General features: G+C 41.5%; 1 protein-coding gene across 5 annotated transcripts in view; it reads left to right on the top strand.

Moving 5' to 3' along the window:
- Nucleotides 1-20,775, top strand: part of grik5 (glutamate receptor, ionotropic, kainate 5) — an 80,040-nt gene that overhangs the window by 44,963 nt on the left and 14,302 nt on the right. For all 5 annotated transcript variants that reach the window (XM_079343049.1, XM_079343051.1, XM_079343053.1 and 2 more), the window contains 11 exons: nt 2,878-3,039; nt 4,369-4,533; nt 6,670-6,767; nt 7,202-7,367; nt 11,684-11,862; nt 12,640-12,693; nt 13,469-13,627; nt 13,953-14,105; nt 15,671-15,775; nt 18,124-18,231; nt 20,226-20,429. In XM_079343049.1, the coding sequence (XP_079199175.1) occupies nt 2,928-3,039; nt 4,369-4,533; nt 6,670-6,767; nt 7,202-7,367; nt 11,684-11,862; nt 12,640-12,693; nt 13,469-13,627; nt 13,953-14,105; nt 15,671-15,775; nt 18,124-18,231; nt 20,226-20,429 (1,503 nt within the window). In that variant the 5' untranslated portion in view covers nt 2,878-2,927. The remainder of the gene's footprint in view (nt 1-2,877; nt 3,040-4,368; nt 4,534-6,669; nt 6,768-7,201; nt 7,368-11,683; nt 11,863-12,639; nt 12,694-13,468; nt 13,628-13,952; nt 14,106-15,670; nt 15,776-18,123; nt 18,232-20,225; nt 20,430-20,775) is intronic.

Raw genomic sequence — 20,775 nt, forward strand, 5'->3', positions numbered from 1 at the left:
CACACATACAGATGGCCTGGCCTCTGTTCATCCCGAGCTGCGGTAACGATAATGAGAACAACATGGCCGTCTGCACACTATGGTGCCTACTATTAGTCTTACAAACATGCTCCTGCACATGCTTGCCACAGCAAAGCCAACGATGAAACATGAATGCAAAGAAAGGGAGGTCAATAATGGCACATTGGGTAAAGAACAAAAGGAAAAATAGAAGAGTTTGGTGGTTTTATGAGATTTGAAGAGGGATTGACAGCGTAGGGTTGTGGATTCTTTATAAAATGGCTGAAAGATAAGCGGGGTGAAAAAATAAAAACACAGATGGTCAGAAAGGCTGTTAAGAAAAGGGACGTACGTTCAGTATAGTAACAGACTATTCCCTTCATCTGCCCCTTTTCATTTCAATTCAAAAAACATTATTTGTCCCCGGTGGACAAATATAAACATGCTAAACCTCTTGGTATCCAAAGTGTCCTTATGCACCTATCTTGGTAAATATAGTCCAGTCTTTGAGATCTACTGTATGAGAGTAAAGAAGGAAAAATACTTCAAAACAACCTTTTTCTGTTGCAGGATGAGCTGTCTGACACTTTGAACTTTAAACTAGCCTACATACATCATCTGACTGTTCAAGTTATTATGTTTTTGTACCTGTCCCTATTCAAATCCTTTTTTTGGAGCAACCGTGCAATGATGCGTAAGCAGATCCCATGTTGAAGAATTCTTCTTCTTCTTCTTCTTCTTCTTCTTCTTCTTCTTCTTCTTCTTCTTCTTCTTCTTCTTCTTCGTCTTCGTCTTCGTCTTCGTCGTCGTCGTCGTGTTGATTCGCTTCAGGTTGCAACATGCACACAAGTGATTGAAGTAGGACTGCACAATTGATTGTAATTTCACCGATATCTCATCGTGCACATTTGCGGTTATCTCATCAAGAAGTCTGAATTGATCCAATTAACAAGACTTGTTTAAGCAGTACTCTCTCACTCACTGTGCATGTGCACATTTTACCCATTGGATGGAGGCCTGGGTGTAACTGGAATGCCTTCACATCGTACTGCTGCAGTAGGATGACGCTCGAGCTGGCTAGCTGATACCCACAGATTAAATGATGCCAATTTAAAGATAAAGAAAAGCTGCTGTTTGGATGAATTCTAAATTCAGAGTTGACATTTTGCAAACACATGATGTGTTTGACATGAAGAACCGCAGATAGTCACGGAAACTGAGATATAGCTATCATGCATTTTTTTTGATCATGTATCACACTTATTATCGTTAAGAAATTTAACAGATGTTAGACATATATATGTATATTTTCTCATATCATGTCGGTCTTACAGGAAGTTGCGTTGTATTTCTTCACTCGTAACTATTCAAGGTCACTCTACATAGACAGAATGACGGAAAAAAATCAAAATAATAATAATAGGAATAATATATCAGCTAAGAAATGAAATGCACTTCTTAAACAAATACAAACGCGTATTCTCAAGGAAAAAAGGGAAGAAGAAGAAATGTTTGCTTTTCATCTTTTCAATACAGTCACAAATCACACAGCTGTGGCAACAAATCTCTTTAAAATTTACAATAACTGAAAGATAAGGATACCCACCCAAATTTTAAGTCAGTGTTTCTTTGTTCTGCCATGTTTCTTTACAAAATGACATCAAGTCTGTCAAGTCAGTAAGCAAGGTACTCCAATTCGCCACATATGACTATGAAGTCGATTTACTTAAATATGAATTTATGTTTATAAAATGAAATCTTGGTGGTATTCTGAAAAGTGAAGTTGATTTTTTTTTGTGCTCTAAACATCAAAGCTGTTTGAAAGGTAAAATATATATCTCCAAGGCAAAGAGCTTTAAAAGAAAAGGTGGGAAGGATATTCATTCAACGCAGTGACCGACAATCCACATCATCTGTCTCTTTGATGTACATCTACACAAATGCACAATGCAACACAACTCTTTTTAACTTGTCAGGGTCACAGGTCAGCTTTCTACATCTCAAGCATCCCCCTGGTTACAGCTGCAGGGGTCAATTGAAGGTCACAAACTGAGTCTTCAGCTGTCTGTCAGACCTGTCTTAAGATCAGACTGGCGACCCAGACTGCCACGACTGCCATCAACACCATCTCCAACTCCATCACCAACAACACCCCTCTCGCAACCTCCGCTCCCCTCCTGTCAGTCACACAAAGCTCCTCCCCCGCTTCTCCAGTGTTTTCATCCCTCCCTCCCGTCTCTCTCCGTCCTTGTAATGTTATCAGTCAGAGCAAGGTTTGTCACTCCTGGAGAGGGCTGCTTGAAGCTCAGCTGAGCTCTCTTTATGCACTCTGTTTGTCTTTAGAGGTGGAGGCGGGGGGTGAGGTGGGGGAGTCAGGCTATTGAAAACTGTGTACAGGTCTGCGTGAATGTATCTTGTGTCAACGCAAATGTCATTAAGACAGTTCCTTCGAGTCTTAGTAAGAGTGAATGTGTTCCTGTTATATGTATGCATATGTCGGCACAGTATGTGCAGCCACATACAGTAGGTGCCGGTTGTATTGATGTTATGTTTGAACTGAGATCCCTTCAGGGTTTGAGTCTTGTCAATTCTATCACACGTTCCACAGGCGACACAAACTGAGAAGTGTATGCTGTATTTTATTCGACAGGCTGCATGCATGGGCTGCTCCCGCGATATGACAGTGAACATCTTCATAGCTGGAATATAAAAGTCTACAATACGTGCTGTCAAATTACAAAGTGCTCCCCACTACATTGGAGTGTGACAGAGCAAACAGAAGATAAGCTATGGGATGACAATTTGAAAGAGAGACACTGTTTGCTAGGAAAGTGAGTACGTGTCTGACTTGCTGTGTTTTCTCCTCCGCTCCTGCAGGTGGTGGTACAGGCAGCCAGCAGACCGTTCTCCATGAGGAGCAGTAGAAGATGCCGGCTCTGCCAGCACTGCTGCTGTCAATACACTTCCTCTCTTTCCTGCTAGTCACCATGCCGCCACACGGCCTCTGTCAGGCGCCCTTGCTCTCCTCTGTCCGCATGGGTGAGTGGATGGCCATCACTCCATTCCAAAACTTTTCAACAAACTCTTCAGCGTTTGGGGTAGCCTGCTGTTCGAGGTCAAAATGGACTTTTCAGCTTTAATCAATAAAATAAGACGGAGCACAAAAAAGCTCTGGAAGCTCTAAACCTTTGATCAAACTGTTCTTGTAGAGTAAAATATCTGTCTACCAAAAAGTGATCAAAAGTTACAATCCTTATTGACACACTTGAGTCCTCCTGATCTGCTGCGTGAAAGCAGAAAGCTGCTCCAAAAAGTCCCACATCAGTCATTCCTTTTTTTACAACTCTATCCCGAGATGTCTTCAATTTTTAGTTTCAAGTGTTCTCAGTCTTCAAAATGTTTTATCATCAACTCTTATATGAAGACACACTTCACATGGCTTTGGTTTTATTCAGGTAAAACATCCCATGTAAAGAGCAAACTAATCTGATCAGCTATCATTTCACCATTAATAAATGACTATTAATGTGATTGTTAACATCTCTCAACTCAGGCTCCATGTTTTATTCATAGGTTGTGAGGCACACTGTAAACAATAACTTGTCTAAAGGAAAAATGAAGGTCATTCCTTTATGTTTTATATTCAGTACCTACGCAGGAAACCTCCCTAGGAAAAAAAAATAGAGAATTCAGGTTATTACTGCCATAGACTAATCCGTCGTTATGTTGAATCATCACTGATTCGTTCAAAGTTTGCAATACTCTATGTTCACAACAACATTCATTGTTTATCCCAGTGTGTGATTTTACATTGTGTGACATGTTGCAGAAGCACGAGAGGCAAGCTTTACATACAAACACTGTTGCTGCATATTCTGATTGGCTCAGCGGCAGAACATCTCTACCCCGCCTTTTCAACTCTGTGACATTTACATTGGAGGTTTTACAGTCCTTCTCGAACAGACGATGATTAAGGGAGTTGCAAAAAAACTGGGTAAAGGGGCTGAGAAATTATTAGCAACATTGATCATATAGAAAAATGGGTTTGGCTGTCAGTATTTTAATAACCAACAATTTCTACTGAAGCAAAATGTTATTAGTTCAACTTATTGCATGTGTGGAAGGGGACTATCCTAAAAAAAGATGACCAACATCCCTTACTTATTTGATCGAAGGTTAAACCCCTTGATTTCTTCTGTGGTTGTTAATTCCCTGCCTGCTGCACTCTTATTCCCCTTTCACATAACAGCTCAGAATTTCTTTTGCTCACTCCTCACCTTTTTCTTTCCCCTCTCTGCCTTCCATCATCGTCCTCTGGCCTCCTCTCCTCTGCTTCACCTGTCTCTTCTTCCCTCTCTGCCTCTCTAGCGGCAATCTTGGACGACCAGTCTGTGTGTGGGCGCGGGGAACGGCTTGCTCTGGCTCTGGCCAGGGAGAACATCAACAGCGTGATGGAGGGTCCGGCCCGAGCCAGAGTGGAGGTGGACATATACGAGCTGCAGAAAGACTCCCAGTATGACACGACTGACACCAGTGAGTGGAGCTGATTCACTCGACGACAGAAAGACAAATGAAGCAGAATCACAAATCCATTTGAGAAGGATAAAGGATATGAAAGGATAGTCTTAATCCACATAGGCAAAGAAATAACTAATATTAGCAGGCAGCAAAGAGATCTTCTGAATACTGCAGGTTTTTCATTTATTTCAGAAAGCTGCAGGTATTCAAAAAAAAAAGAAAAAAAAACAGTTGTTACTTCTTTTTTTTTAAAAAGCTGAATTTTTATTCTGTAAAAAACCCTCTAATGATTACTAGGTGATAAAAACACCACAACTTCCATGTGATTAGGAATCAGTAAGGGCTTGTTCTGGTTAGATTACATGTCATTGGAGACCAGTAATGGGCCAGTAAACCCGTCTCATTAAAAAAAAATGGAACAGTGCCCTCCAGTAACAGCTGGCACTGTGTACCCTGCAAGCTAGCACAAAAAGAAATCATCAAATTCTAATACATATCAGCAATGCAGGCCAACAGACTGAGCACTACACCACAGAGACCACTCCATGAAATTTGTATCAATATAGCGAGTTAAAACAGAATGTTTGGAGTCTATAAAGACAGAGGAGCTGCTGAAGCCAGTCACAGAGGAGACACTGACTCCCTGCTCCTCTTCCAATAGGTCTCTGACCCTGCCACGGGCTGCACGCACAATGTTTATGTGTGCTTGAGAAGGGATGTGTAAATTTGTGCATGCTTGAGTTGTAGTTGTTTGCTTATGTGTGTGTGTATGTGTGTGTATGTGTGTGCATGTTTGTATGTTTGTTTGTGTCCTTGACCGATGGGCAGGAGACTCTGACAGGCTTGTTTCCCCGCAGCCTTTTTTCTTTCTGTCTCTGGATCGGAGAGCTCCTCATCTTACAGCTACATCTGTCTGAGGCACGCAGGCACTCACAACACACGCCCACCCACACACACAAAAACATTTACACGTGCACTGTCACACACCTCCTTCTGCAGACACATGCACTCTTTCACACATGGGTGTACGTGTACATCCATAGACAACAGCAGGGAGTGAAGAGGGCTGATTGGGATGAATTAAAACACAAAGTGAATAAACCAGAGAGGAAGGAGCTTTTTATGAAAGCACAGTAAAGTCAGAGGAATAAATTCTGTGTTGTATTTGAAAGAAAATCACTGTGAAGTCTGAAGACACAAACAGGCAAGCGTATTCGTGTAAGCTTAAGTATGAAACCCCCGAGTGAATAATACTGTCAGTCTTATGTCTGTTCTTGACATTTGTTGATAGAAGATGTTACAAACAAAGAAGAAGTTTGACATTTTCAAATATGATCTATGATCTTTGGCTTTATATTTACACATGTGCAAACACACACACACACACACACACACACACTGTCTCAAACTCTTATAGTGTTCTGTTTTGACATGAATTTGTTGCAAAAAGGTAAGAAACATGAAGCATGAAGTCTACCTGCAGATAACAGAGACATTTTGGTCTTTTTTTTGTTTGTCCTTTTGCATGAAGGAGGCATGCGATGAAGGGCTGAGCTCAGGGCTAGAACTTGCAGCTGAGTCTTTGAGGACTTTGCCCGTATACTTGTGGTGCCTGCTTGTACTGACTGAACTTGAGGAGCCAGAGATAGTAGTAGAATTGGTAGAGATAATAGTTATGCAAAGTGTAAATGTATTGTAAAAAAACCATCATTCAACCTAAATGTCCACCTGAAAAAGGCTAATTAAGGTATCTGGCATTTATTAATGGAAGTCAACCACCATTCTGTTAGTCTTGTTTTGATGCCAGAAATGAGTTACTCCAACATGTCTCCAGGATCATTAAAATCATTAAAAGTGATTGTCTAAACAAGAGAATAATAGCAGCAGGAGAACCCTGACCTGCCCTGCTCTTCTCATGGGAAAGTTTATCTCAAAATATGTCCGATAATAATGAGACAAATAGTGCAGCTTCAGAACAATCAGTGGTTAAACTGAACTCACAGTGCACCTGATGCAAATTGAATTTGAACACTGTCTCCTGACTGCAGCCTCTATTGTAACCAACTCTGTGCTGCCATCAAAAAGAAAACAGGTGTGTGTGTGTTTGTGTGTCTGCATAGTCAGTGTGTGCTTTCCCTTTTTTCTTTTCAGTGTGTCAGATTCTACCCAAAGGCGTCGTCTCTGTGATAGGTCCCGCCTCCAGCCCCGCCTCTGGCTCTACTGTCAGTCATATATGTGGAGAGAAGGAGGTGAGTGAGTAAAATATTAAACACACACAGCAGTATGTGCAATCCTGTACGTTTGTGTGTACACAAGCATCTAGCATCTGTCTTATTAGCCCTCCCAACCACAGATGTCATGATTGATGTGTCTAGAGGTTCTGTTTTTCTTGCCTATTGAATTGCCTCTCATCATCTGTGTCTTCCAGCTCTTTTCTCCTTTCTTACTGTTGCCTTTCATCCTTAGGTGTCTCTGTTCTGAACCATCTCCATCTTGTCTCTCTAATGGATCTTCCTTATTCACTGCTTTTCTTTCCTGCTGTTTGTGTTTGTAGAAGAGTTTATCACAACACTTTTCCATTGCTAAATGTTTGTCTCCTTGCCTCTGGATTCAACTCAACAGGTTTTAATGGCTTTATGTAAAACGGGTCGCAAAAGCTCCATTATCCTGTCCTTCTTTATAGATCCCTCATGTGAAGATCGGTCCTGAGGAGACTCCCCGCTTGCCGTACCTGCGCTTCGCCTCTGTCACTCTGTACCCTAGCAACGAAGACCTCAGCCTGGCAATAGGAGCCATTTTGCGCTCATTCAGTTACCCTTCAGCCAGCCTTGTCTGTGCCAAGGCTGAATGTAAGTAGACCTGCACCTTCTTTTTACATTAGATTGCTTGTGACTGCATGGCGGCGTTGTGTTTAGGTGGGTGTGAAAGCAAGAGATCTGTCCTTGCTAGCTTACTCAGCTTCTATATTTGTGTGTTTTTGTTTATGTTTTGTCTGTGGGAGTGTTGGCACATACACAGTGTTTAGGCGCATGTGACTGTTTTGCACTGTTGGACACTCATTTTGACAGTCTGGTCATAAAGTTGTGTCTGTTGTCAGAGTTCAGAGCACAGCTCTTACCGCAGCCTCGCTGATTATTACTCATGCACCAGCACCTTGTCTCTTATCCACCTCAGAGAGTTGTTAGGCCAAACCAATTTAATAAATATTCCTGTTTAAAAGGCTTTCCAGTATTGGAAGAACTTAGGGGACATTTGATTTAACTTACCAGGCACTCAGTCAGTTTAAACATCCCAGAGGATTCAGGGCTTAGTCAGTGGCACTCTTTATTTTTCATTTCGAGAGAGTGCATTATTGATTTATTATGCTTTTGCCCTATCAGAGCCTGTAGGAATTCAAGTTCTTGGTCTGATGGTAGCTGTCATATTCAAACAAAGCTGGGGAATTTATGACAGAACATACTTTGCGGGGAGAAGAAAGCAAGTTAATTGTAAATCTAAATTTTGCTCTGAATAATAGGCTGAATTTTTCCTCAATTAGGGAGTAAAAGTGAGCTGTGATGCAGCCAAGTAGAGCTCTACAAAAACTGAAGGGTAATTAGATACAGAATAAAAGGGACCAGCATTGGAGTCATTTCTCATGGCAGCGTGAAAGGGTAGATATTACCAAACAAAAAGCTGTGACATTATCAAAAATTGATGTATTCATTGAGATCCTTCCATTATCTCCACAGCAGTTAACCAGCCGTCCGATGTTGTTCCTGGAAGTAAGCTGAAATCCTGCTGGAATTGTCATTCCATTGAAGTTAAAGAGCTTTGAAATGGCAGTCAGTCAAATCAGTCATCTTTATTCCCCAGGTCTGATGATCAGTTGAACGGGTTGATGAGAGCCTTTTTTATTAATTTATTTACACTTGGTTTCTCCTCTCGTGGGAATCAGTAGCTGCAGATCACCTGATGGTTACCTTCCCGAGGCCGAAAGATGACGCATCATCTGCAAGGTAGACTGGGGGCTGCGAGTGTGTGTAACATTACCGTCTTGAAGGTGATCTATACAAGGTTATCACACTCACAGACTCTGACCCACTTGGCTGCGCTATCTATCGCCATGGAGCTGGTTGCCATGGCTGCAGAATAGGTGCTAACTGCCACTCAACAGGCTTGTTCCTCTGAACGACTGCGAGTGGGTGTGTGAGGCTGGGTTCGTGTGTGTCTGATATATTCCTTTCTGCCGTTCGCTTTGTCCTTACATGTGCATGTGCTCAAGTGCCAATTTAGGAGTGCGTGCGTGTATTGTTTGCTCTGGGTGTCCGTACATGTGTGAGTGTGTTTCGGGGTACTTCTATGGGTGTGTGTAGGTCTCTGCTTTGCAGCTGCAGGGGTTCATCATCACACAATGTTTACCACCAGCCCACTTCTTTTATTCATCTTGTTTACCCCGCTGTAGAGTGGTGTGTTCAAGTGAAGCAGACACGCTCTCTATTTTGTCAGTGAGGCGGGTAATATGTGAAGTCACACGTTTTATTGACACCCACCATGCACACACTGCTAATTAAGCAGCGTATTTAGAAACCAGTCACTTTTTCAGCAGCATGTTAGAGGCATTCATCTAATTTCTCCCTCTTCCAGCCGTGTAGGTCACAGTCCATAGATATTCTGTTAAATGAGAGTGAGTCAGAGATTTTGGGTCATTTCCGACGTCTCCTTCTCTCCCGATGCCTGGGTCACAACGCGCTATCTGAGCCTAATTCCATTATGCAGTTTTCATGAGATGGATGAGGTTAAGGACAGGGAGAGGGAGACAGGATGAGGAGATGGCGGCGGGCAGCGTACGAGCGAGATGGATAAAGACAGAGAGAGGTAACTAGAGCACGTGGCTGAAGAAAAGGCAGATAGAGAGGTTGGTGTTGGAGGGAGAATATGTGAAGGAAGGAAGAGTGAGCGAGGGGGAGAGGAAGCTGTAAAGTGCATTGATTTTTTTCCCCCTCCTTCCTCAAACTAATTAAAGTTTTGGCCTGGTTCAGTGATTACCCCACTGCTTACAGAGGCTTTCTCCTGCTGAAGGGCTCTGTGTGCCACCTCTCTCCCCTCCTCTTCTCCTCCCTCTCCCCTCCTCTTCCACCCTGTCCCCCAGATGCCTGCCCCACCACCACTTATTTACATAGCTAGGGGTGCTTTACCATGGAATTACAATTAGGATGCAGCAAGGAAGACTTTCTAGTACAGGCAGCTTGCACACACAATATCAAGTGAGTCTTGACTTCCATTGGTTATACTCATTTTCAAGAGACATTCGCTTCAAGTGGACGTGTCTCAAGTATTATATTTCAGTTTTTCATTTTCTACCCAATGTCTTATCCATCACTTCAGTCTGAAGACCCCTTGCAACCCTATTCTTTTTTTATCATGATGGTTTTCTGGTTGTCTAACTATTTTATGCAGTGAATGCATTTCTCAAGGATTTGAAATGAATTAGTTGATGCCTGTTAAAACAGACACAACGTGATTTACAAGCACTCAAGGAGCACATGCTTCTGCCAAAGCGGCAACAGTACACTTAATTTATTATTGGTTTATTAGAAAATGTTTGTGTCATTCTGATTGGCTGCTGGTAATAAATGATGAAGGACACATAAATCTTGTCTGGTAATAAAAATAGATTTAAACAAGGATTGGGACTCAGAGAGTTATATTGTGTTGTTAGTACAAGATCAATGGTAGAAACACATTGTGTTTACCTTTTGGAAAGACTCATTGTGAACTTGGGATGTAAAAACTAGTTGGGAGTGAGGTCAAATATGAGCCTGTAATGATCGACTGTAATGCAAATGCATATGTATGCTTACATACATATTGTGAGCAATAACAAGGAGTTTTCATGAGTACTTTAATAATTATTTTTTCTGAAAAACCTTAAAGGAGACGGATAATGAATCTCTGTATGTTTCTGTTGGTATGGAGAAGCAGACATGGCCTAACCTCAAAGAACGTGAAAAATGTGTCAGGACAAAAATGCCTGACCTTTTTACGCAAAGACATGGGTTGTTTTGTTTCTGTGAATAATTAATCGTATCTATGACTAATGGTATTCTCACATGAATTAATTTTCAAAAGGTTTGACAACATTTCAAAAGATATCAGATATGCAAGGGGAATTTTGCAACATCTCCCATGTTGATATTGACATTGATTAAAAGAATGCATTGTACACTAATTGTATCTTTAGATAATCTAATATAAACACATTTTACAGTTTTGAAAAAGTGGTAAGTATTTATAGTATATGGTAAAAGATTGTTCTTGTTGGACGATATTTCAATGTCATGAACAACATGTTTACATCTGAAAATAAAACTCAAGCAACCAAAGAGTCAGCTGAAGCTGCTGGGAAAGTGTGTCTCTAATGCACACCTTTGCTGTTGACGTTAAAAACGGACTCATAGACATCGAGTGAAATAATCTCCTTTGACAGTATCTATGGAGCTAATGGATCGAGACATACGAAAAATGTCATGTCCATTGGATTTGTGAATGGGTTTGTACTTCATGACATATTTCATAGCAACTGGTTGAATGCGATATGTACGAGTAGCACTGAAGATGTGTTCCGAGGATCCATGTGTATGATGTGAAATATATTATCTAAGAAAAACTAACTCGAGCAGATAGCTAAAAACAAGGTTTGATGTTAAAAATACAGCCTTGAAATCACTGTGAGTCTCCTTTCATGTTTGTCAGTGTCTTTAGGACACTCCTGTGCTCCAGTGCTCCGCTGCTCAGGAGTTAAGAGCAACAATGAGAAGTATTTCATGCCACATGGTTTCTTTATCAACGGAATTGACTCATCAGCCCACATAGCCTTCAACAGAATATTCATCTCAACATTGAGATACTGTATAATGGTAAACAAAAAAAACCTTTGTGAAGGTCATGAATTGATACAATGAGTCCTGTAAAGAGAGAAAGAGAAAATGTACGTGGGTTCTTATGCAACGTGATGTCTCATTTAGTGAAATAATCGGTCACACTTTGCATAAAGACAGAAATATGTGACAGGCCGAGGATGAATCAAGGTTTTACATGTCGTGCCAAGCTTTTGGAAATGTGAGCTGTTTGATCTGATACAGACATTGATATGCGACCTGGCTCTGCTTTGGCTTTGCCTCAGGCCTGCTGAGATTGGAGGAACTGGTGCGCCGCTTTCTCATCTCCCGGGAGACGTTGTCAATCAGGATGCTCGATGACAACCTGGACCCTACGCCGCTGCTGAAGGAGATCCGTGACGACAAAGTGGCCACCATCATCATTGATGCCAACGCGTCTGTCTCCTATCTCATCCTCAAGAAGGTCAGTTCTCACACATGCTTTCTTTTAATCTACCCCCACAAGCAGGATAAGAACGTTACTCTCGTATGCCCATGGGTTGTTTTTTCTATAAAATGTACCGATACAGGAAAATTCAGCTTTCCTCCTTTGAAGGGCATGCAGAGTTTATCATCTGGAAAATAATAATGCAGCTCTTCTCAAGTCCCATAGGCTTCACGTTTGCTGTTGTAACAGTATAAACATGTATTTTTACCTCCTCTGTACTCCAGAGCTGCATAGGGAAACAATACTTATTCATGTCTGCCAGCAACAATCACTTACCCTCCTAAGAAAGTATTTGACAAAAGAACATTTTGCAGCGCTGCGGCGCAGATGTTACCCGGGCTTGTTCTGATTCATGTTACGACATGTAATGCTGATAGCCAGCGCAGTGACTCACAGTTTGAATGCGTATGGGATGTTTTTTCGCTGGGCACATCGCAGCGGCTGTATGCCCTCAGCGAAATGTCCTAGTGTTCGCATGATGATGTAAAACTGTGATTAACGTATCCCTCCTCCCCCATGTTCTCCCCATCTTTGTCCCCCAACTGTCTCCTTTGCTCTCTGCCTCTCAATAACTCTCCTCCTTTGCCCTTTCTTTCTTTCTTTCTTTCTTTCTTTCTTTCTTTCTTTCTTTCTTTCTTTCTTTCTTTCTCTCTCTCCATCAATCTCTCCAACATCCCTCTCTTTCCTCCTGCCATATCCCACCTGCCTCTTCCTTATTTTTTAACCTCCCCTACTTTTCTCTCTGTCCTACAGGCATCAGAGCTTGGGATGACATCAGCATTTTACAAGTACATCCTCACCACAATGGTAAGAGCTTTTCCCCCCATCCTGCCACTTCCCTCTGTTCTGTCTCCGAGCCCTCCATTTTCGCTCGTTACCTCTCTCCTGCTCCCGCTCTTCTGTCCGTTTATGAGCAACAAAAAGGTGCAAAGGCAGGGAAAGTGTTAGATAGATGGAGATGAAAGAGGTGACAGAGAGAGAAAAGTGAGGAGATGAAGGATGTAAAAATGAACATACTGTACAAAGATGTGGGCGTGCAGAGGACGATGGCATTTAAAAGAATAAAAAAAAGAAAAGGGAGCCTGAGGTGAAGCTAATGACGGTCTTGATGTGCCCTTTTTCTCCTGCCACCCGCAACCTTCTCTACGCTTCTAGTGTTTTAATCTGCGCTTTGATATACTCACCTCCCCTTCTATCATTTGAGTTAATAAGTCACTTAGTGCTTTGCGCAGGAGTTTGACCCCCCTCCCTCTTTGCATGATGTGCTCTTATGCCTTATGGCTGTGTCTTGTGTACCTTCAGCAAAAGGTACAGGAGTCTTTCCATCAACCTCTCCTCCTCTGTATCACTGTTTTCCCAATTTTCCCATGTGTCTCTTTTCTTTTTTTTTCTTCCTCCAACAGAGATTGGATGTTGTCACTCCCTGTCGCCTCTCTTTTTCTCTCTCACACTCTTCTCTGCAGAGTCTTTTTCAAGATTTGAAACACTGTCAACATTGTCACTCACCTCAATTTTCTCTCCCTCTCTCTGTCTCTTTCTCTCTGCAAACACCCTCACTCTTCCCCTCGCTACTCCTCTCAAGGACTTCCCTCTTCTGAGACTGGATGATATAGTAGATGAGCAGTCCAACATTGTGGGTTTCTCCATGTTCAACACCACCCATCCCTTCTATTTGGAGTTCATCAGGAGCCTCAACCTCTCGTGGAGGGAGGGCTGTGACCTAACGTACCCCGGCCCCGCGGTTAGTCTCACGGACACTTGAGTGTTCATGCATGCGCACACGAGTCTTTGTTTGCATGCCACGTAACATTAAGCTAGTTTATTCCTCACGCTGATTCATGGAGCAGTTAAAGAGATTCAGCTAGTCTTTTGCTTGCATTTAATGGGTATTGATGTTTCCATCTGTGTTTCCTCCCCACTGGTTTACTCATATGCAGCATCTCTGCTCTCTCTCTCTCCTCTTATTTTCCTTGTTAACCGTTCAATCATTTCTGCTCACACCTTTCTCTTCAATGCATCTCTTCCCTCGACTCCTTGTCCCCCCCCCCCTTTACCCCATGCCACAGCTCTCGTCTGCACTGATGTTTGATGCGGTGCATGTGGTGGTCGGGGCGGTGAGGGAATTGAACCGCAGTCAGGAAATCGGTGTGAAGCCACTCAGCTGCACATCGCCTCAGATCTGGCAACACGGGACCAGTCTTATGAACTACCTGCGCATGGTAAACCCCTGATCAATCTGAATATGTGCAAAATGTGAAATTAAAAGGTCTCATTTTAATTGAACTGAATTTTATGTCTTTCCATGTTGACGTGTTTTATGTTTATATTTGTTGAAGTGTCACTTCAATGTTTGTTCTCCATATGTGATTATCGAAGTAAAACATTAGTTATACCCCAAAACAAGTTTGGCTGTTGCCAAGAACTTTTGAATGTTCTAATGAAGATGTGTATTCATTATGTAGAGTTAATTAAAAATGAGATTTTTTAAGTATTTCTCAAAATTGTGAAAATACTAATTCCAGACTTTCCAAAGCCTGAAATTAAAATAATAGCTGATTAGACAAAAGGCCAATGACAATAACATGAACTTGTAAGTATTGTGATAACTGTTAATATTCTAAGTAATCTATCAAGCAAAAAGGCTCTTTCCATATATGAAATCTAAAGTTTGTTTTATTTTTATTGTACGTGATAATAAACTGAATGGCTGGATTTTCAGTGTTGGTTTGAAAAAACAAAAACATTTAAAAAAAACCCCACCTTGAAGTCAAAGACTTTTTCTCACTTATATAAAAAATCCCTCATCATTCTGACCAAAACATTTGATCATACTAGAATATGTTGGAGACGTGTGCGTATTTGCACGTGATGCCTCTCCTTTGTACTGTGGAAACATGGTTTTGGGGAATTTTGTAAAGTAAAGTCAATTCAGAACTTCCCCATGTGTTCCAAATTTCACAGCATGTGTCCATGTATAAAACATACACACATGCTAAAATCCTCACACCAGAGGATGTTGTGGCATTTTAGCTTTTAAAACTTAAATGATTAGAACTCTGGTTCATCCATTTTCTCTCAGTTGACTTTAGACAACAGTTTCACACCATTATGTGTCATCCTCATGTCATGCTGCATGTAACCTCTGTCTCTTGTTGCTCTTTGTCATCTCCCATCTCCGGGTGTCTGTGTGTGTGTCTCCGTCATCAACGGCCTGCTGTCAAGGCAGCCTGAGCCCCATCTCTCATTGCCTTCTCCCCACCGGCCCGACATCTGCCTTTGTTAGTCAACATCATGGTGTGCTCCATCTTCAGCACAGTGCCATTCATCATAGATCTCACTTACTGTGCCGGCACCTGGGCTTCTGGAGAGGAAGAGCTGAGCTGTGAGGTGCTCTTTTGAGTCTTATTAGCGAGCTGTTGGCTTTTTTTTTCCTTCTCTGTCTGAGCCTCTGTGCTCAGTCAGTCACTGTCTCTCCTCTTCTTAAAGTTGATCCAAAACTGATCGTCCATATCTGGTCCAGCCTCAGACACTTCCTCTCTGTCGCTCTTTCTGTCTCCTTGCCTTTCACCCTCTCTTTCCGCCTAAATATTATAGATAGTTTCTCTTTGCCTAATGATGATAGATAGTGTGAAGAAGACTTTTTTTTTTATAGAAGATCGCCTGTGTTTATATCTCCATTTATCCTCATTGTTTCTGCCTACTTTCATCTCATTTCCACATCTCTCTCTTCCTTTCCTGTCTTCTATCATACTCCCTTACCACCCTTTCTCCCTCTGCTTGCCAGGTGGAGTACGATGGTCTGACCGGCCGTGTGGAGTTCAACAGCAAAGGTCAGAGGACCAACTACACCCTGAGGATCCTCGAGAAGCACAGAGGAGGTCACAAAGAGGTCAGGGGTCTCCTGTTATAATGCATCAGCCAGGTTAAGTCACCTAAAGGCTATAGGTCAGTTACAGGTCTACTGTATGATGTCACAAAGACAGGGGAGGTGTTTTACACTAAGGTCAGTCTCATCACAGCCAAAAATCTTTTCTTCTTTAAAACGTCATCTTTATCTATATTTCACTTGACAACAATGTAGTTCATACTGCCAACCAGACATATGATCATATGATAAATTAACGGCTTTATGAAAAGGCTGCTAAAGTTTTATAGGAGGTTAATATTGAGTCCAGTTTGTCATTATTCAAAGTGTTACTGTATGTATGTGTCGCCTTAAGAATCCATGTCCTATCAAGGTTTGTTTTTATCCCTGCAAACCTGTTTTTTTCTCCCTGCCTGCATGTTGACATATGTTTTTCTGATGTAACGATACAGATAGGGTATTTTATTAATGGTTGATTTATTTTCTTCCCATTGCTACATACAGTGACATCAATTTCTAGGACCGTTTGTATTTGGCCCTAAGGCTCAATACAGTGCAGATATGCTGACAGATCTACTTACTGCTCCTGAACTCTATAATGTTTATATAGAGTTTATTTTAGTCTCTGTTTTGCGTCGAACTGGGTTTGCGTCTTGTGTTTAATCTCTATTGGTTTTGAATTCATCGGACTAGCTGTCTTATCATGTTCAGCCTCTCACTTCAAGTCTGTATGAAGTTCTGATTACATTGTAATGCTGTGTTGTAATCCTTAAGAGGTTTAGTTAAGTCGCCATGTTTGCTGAGGGTGTCAATATAATTGTGACTGAGCCTGTCCTTCTTTGGTGTCGAGTTAGCATTTCTGGGAAAAGATTGATTGATCCATAACGCAACGGAAGCAGTAGGCAGAGGTGGTATACTGATTTCTTTGGTCTCTACTGAGCTACGCATAACCTTTTACTTTAGCTGAACAAATAAAGCAAAGAGCACTGACCACTGCATACAAAAGTTCAAATTTAAGTGCATACACCCAAGAAAGAAAGGTTACATTTTAGATTGACACAAAATCAATGTGCATCTCTGTACAGTGAGGTTCAAAAACACAAGCAGAAACTTTAAGTGTTTGCAACGTGCAGTAATTTGAGTTGAAAATTGCTATTTTAAATAAAGTGTTTCAAAGTGTTCTTAAAAGCACCCACTGTGGCCGCACACGGCAACTGCAGCCTTTTGATGGAGAAGATCTTCCCTGTTAGTCTTACATAGTATTTTTAGCTCGACCACCACAGCCATGTTTTTTAGAGGATAGATGAACACAGTTTGGAACCTAAAATATAAAATAATGTCTGATCCAGCTAACGAGGTGTTACAGACCCTTGTTGTCGATTTCTGCTGTCGCACACCAAGTGAGCTTTAGAAGAAAAGGTGACAAAGATTTTCACCTGCTTTTCAAAGTCAAGATTTAATGAAGCAAGATTACACACATCGCTGCAGATCCAGACTAAGGGAATTACGCTGCGCTTCATTACCTGCAGCAAACACTTTATTTCCACATTCTCTTATTATGTCTTGCCATGCTCTACAAGAGGCCAAATGATTCATAGGCTAACAGCAAATACCCCCTCATAACCATTCTTAAACCTACATGTTAACTCTGCTAGGTTGTGATAATTACCCATGCACACCTCTCAGCACAGCGGCATCCAGATTGGAGGCAGAAAAGAGAACTGTTAAATGTCAGGGTGGGATAAAGAGTGTCAGAGAAAAACTGTGATTGTGTCTGAGGAGTCATTACCACCGCTGACCTATTGAGAGATGTAGAGGAATATCTCCAAAAGAAATGCCTCTGAGAGCTGTGGTTCCACCTCTGCACACTGGTTAGATCATAATCACACTCTTATCTACCTAGGTGACTTTACTATCCCCATAAAATTCGCTTTTCGTTTTTTTTTAAGCTATTTAAAAAAAGGTGTGAGTAAAGGGAAAAATAAACACAGCAATGAAAATCCTGATCATGAAAGCTTTCAGGTATTTGCCAACATGTTTCAGCTCATTGCTCTGCTTATGAACAGTTTTTTTTATGACCATGCACAGTGCTGAAGATGTGTGGGTATTGCTCAGACACAGGCTGTTAAATCACTGTTTACAGTAAGAAAGAGTACTGAAATCAAAGCCAGCATTAAATATTCAACATGTAATCGACTCAATAAAATAACCCAATAGTGTTAATGCACTCGCTGAGATGCTTATTTGCTATAGATGGTGTGTAGCCTGCCAGAACAGTAAAGTAGTTCAGTAGAGTTGAAGTTAGAGCTCAACAGTACAATATTCTTGGCACAATAGCCATTGATTTCCTCCTGCTTTCTCCTCTCTGTCAGATCGGGATCTGGTACTCTAACAACACCCTTGCAATGAACTCCACCAGTCTGGATATCAACGTGTCAGAGACGCTGGCAAACAAGACCCTCATTGTGACCACCATACTGGTAAGGTCACAGTTACCTCCTGCCTGCACCAAGTCGTTGGCTGGTTAGGTCAAAGTCATTTTTGTGTCGCTGTACAGGCTGTGCTGCAGCTCACACTGTGTCGCAATCTGTTTTCTGCTAATATTGCTGTCACTTTAGCTGTCATAGAAGCTGACAGAGCACTCTCAGGGATGTGTTACTACATTCAAACCACCAATATCCTGCTTCATACACATGAAGCTGTGTCATTCTAGAGTGATTTCATAAAAAATAAAAAAAAATAAAAATCCTTCACATGAATGAGGCTACTCCGTCATCCTAAGGTTAATCCAGATTCATGTTATACAATATTATTTTTAAGAAAGAAAATTTAAACAAATACATGAAGAAACGTCTTAAACAATCTTATCTTTGGTTGCATCAGTCATGCATTTTCTGGGCCACATATGTTTGCGCTGTGAAGAATTCTTCCTTTAGGTCAAAACATTAGACTGTGACAGCGGCGTCTGTCGCCTCATGGTTGCCTGGTTTGTCTGAGTCCGTTGGCCAGACCGCGGTCACTGTGTCTGTCTGCCGTCTTGGCTCTCTCACCTCCTTATGTCTACAATTTTACACTAGCCAGTTTATGTATTTTAAAAGAGTACTCTAGCAGTTTAGTATTGGACATCCATAATGTTGGGGGACTCACAGGAGACAGACAAGTATTGTCTAAATTGATTCTAAAGGAGCCAAAATATCCCGACTCTCTCTCCCCTAAGAAAGTTTTGGTCAAGCTCCAAAAAAGCTGAATCCTCCAATTCCCATGATGACACTGAATATATCGTTTTTTGTTAAGACTCTCCCTGCCTGCTTTAGTCCTATGTCTTGAAAACTCAGTGCCCTACTTTAAAGTCTCTCCAGCACTGTTTTGACAGAGTGAGTAATGCACCCCATGGCAAATAAAACTGATTTGAATGTGTAAAATTGTCAAACGTAACCTTTAAATAAATGTAATTTGATTTGAGTCGAGACACAAAATGCTTTAGAAAGAGTATGGCTTGTGAAAAAGGGACTCTTGCTTTGACAACATTTCTAATAATACACTAAAAGCAGCTTGTGCTGGTAGATTGTTAAATGTTAAAGGAATAATTTGATGTTTGAAGACACTTACTCACTTTCTGCCAAGAGTGAGAAGAGAATATTGATACCGTTCTCAGGTCTGCACTTTTATTGTGATTTTGACTTAATTTGATAAAAAGGCTGATGGTCACATTTAAAAAAAACAACTAAACTTTAAAGGCTGTGCAACATTTTACAATTAAATATAGCAGACATCCAGTAAATCCTCTGAAAATAACTATGAGTTATAAGTGTCTACAATGAGTGCAACACTCGAGTCCTGCTGTCTGTGATGTTGTCTACACCGTGTTTACATGGACGCGACAGATGGCCGGCTCATCCCCTTGCATATGAAAGCTGTTAAATTAAGGGACTGAAAGAAGAATAGCATACTGTACTCTCTGCTTATTTATTTATTTATTTGCAGACGTTTTCAGATCATGTTCATTTCGTGTAAATTTACATGCAGTGTGAAGCTACGAGAAAACTAAAAAGCGCTACTATGAGCCTGCTCGCACAACGATGCAGCTCGAGTTGTTTTGGTGTCATGCTGGTGCAACATCTGCTGGATCAAAAAGTTGCATATTCTTCCTTTAAATTGTTAAAAAGTCTGACTTGGAGGTGGTGTGGTTGGTGATTTCTCAAACGTTGGATAGGATCAGGCAAGCTGTTTCAGCCCTTTTCTGTGTTATTTGCAGCTAATCAAATCCTGCTTGTAGCGTATTCAAGGGACTCATGAGATTGGTATTGATCTTTTCACCACCCTCTACCTTCAACCAAATGAGCATATATCCTGAAATGTCATTTAATCTACTACTGACACATCTCTGTTTCTGAAACACTTCCGTTCCTTATTCCTCCTCAAACAGATATTCTTAGATTCTGATTCACATCCCATATGTTCCCCCCATATTCAGGAGAACCCGTATGTGATGCGCAAAGACAACTACCAGGACTTCCAGGGCAATGAACAGTATGAGGGCTTCTGTGTTGACATGCTGAGGGAGCTGGCAGACACCTTAAAATTCTCCTTCAAGATCAAGCTGGTGGATGATGGGCTGTATGGCGCTCCAGAGCCTAACGGCTCTTGGACTGGCATGGTTGGAGAGCTAATCAACAGAGTGAGTTCTCTCCTTTTCCCGCCCTGCTCTCACTGTCTCTCTTACTGCCTCACACACACTACAGATACATGCTCAAGTGTTCCTACCAGTGTCTCTACAAACAAAAGCCTGCACACGCACACTCCCATCCGCCCACACACATATACCCTGCTGTAGCCCCAAAGCACAACTCTGCTGTATCTCCCCATGTCTCAAATTGCCCTCAGAGGGGAATAAGTCTCTTATCTAGGACAAAAGCAGACTTGATAATTCCCCAAAAGAGAGCAGTAGCGTTGCCTAAAATTGTCCGCACCGTCTTTCCATGCAGTAACATTTTCTCTCCCAATAGCAGCCCCACCCCCCACCC

This window comes from Symphodus melops (genome assembly GCF_947650265.1).
Source record: "Symphodus melops genome assembly, chromosome: 5".
NCBI classification, from domain to species: domain Eukaryota; kingdom Metazoa; phylum Chordata; class Actinopteri; order Labriformes; family Labridae; genus Symphodus; species Symphodus melops.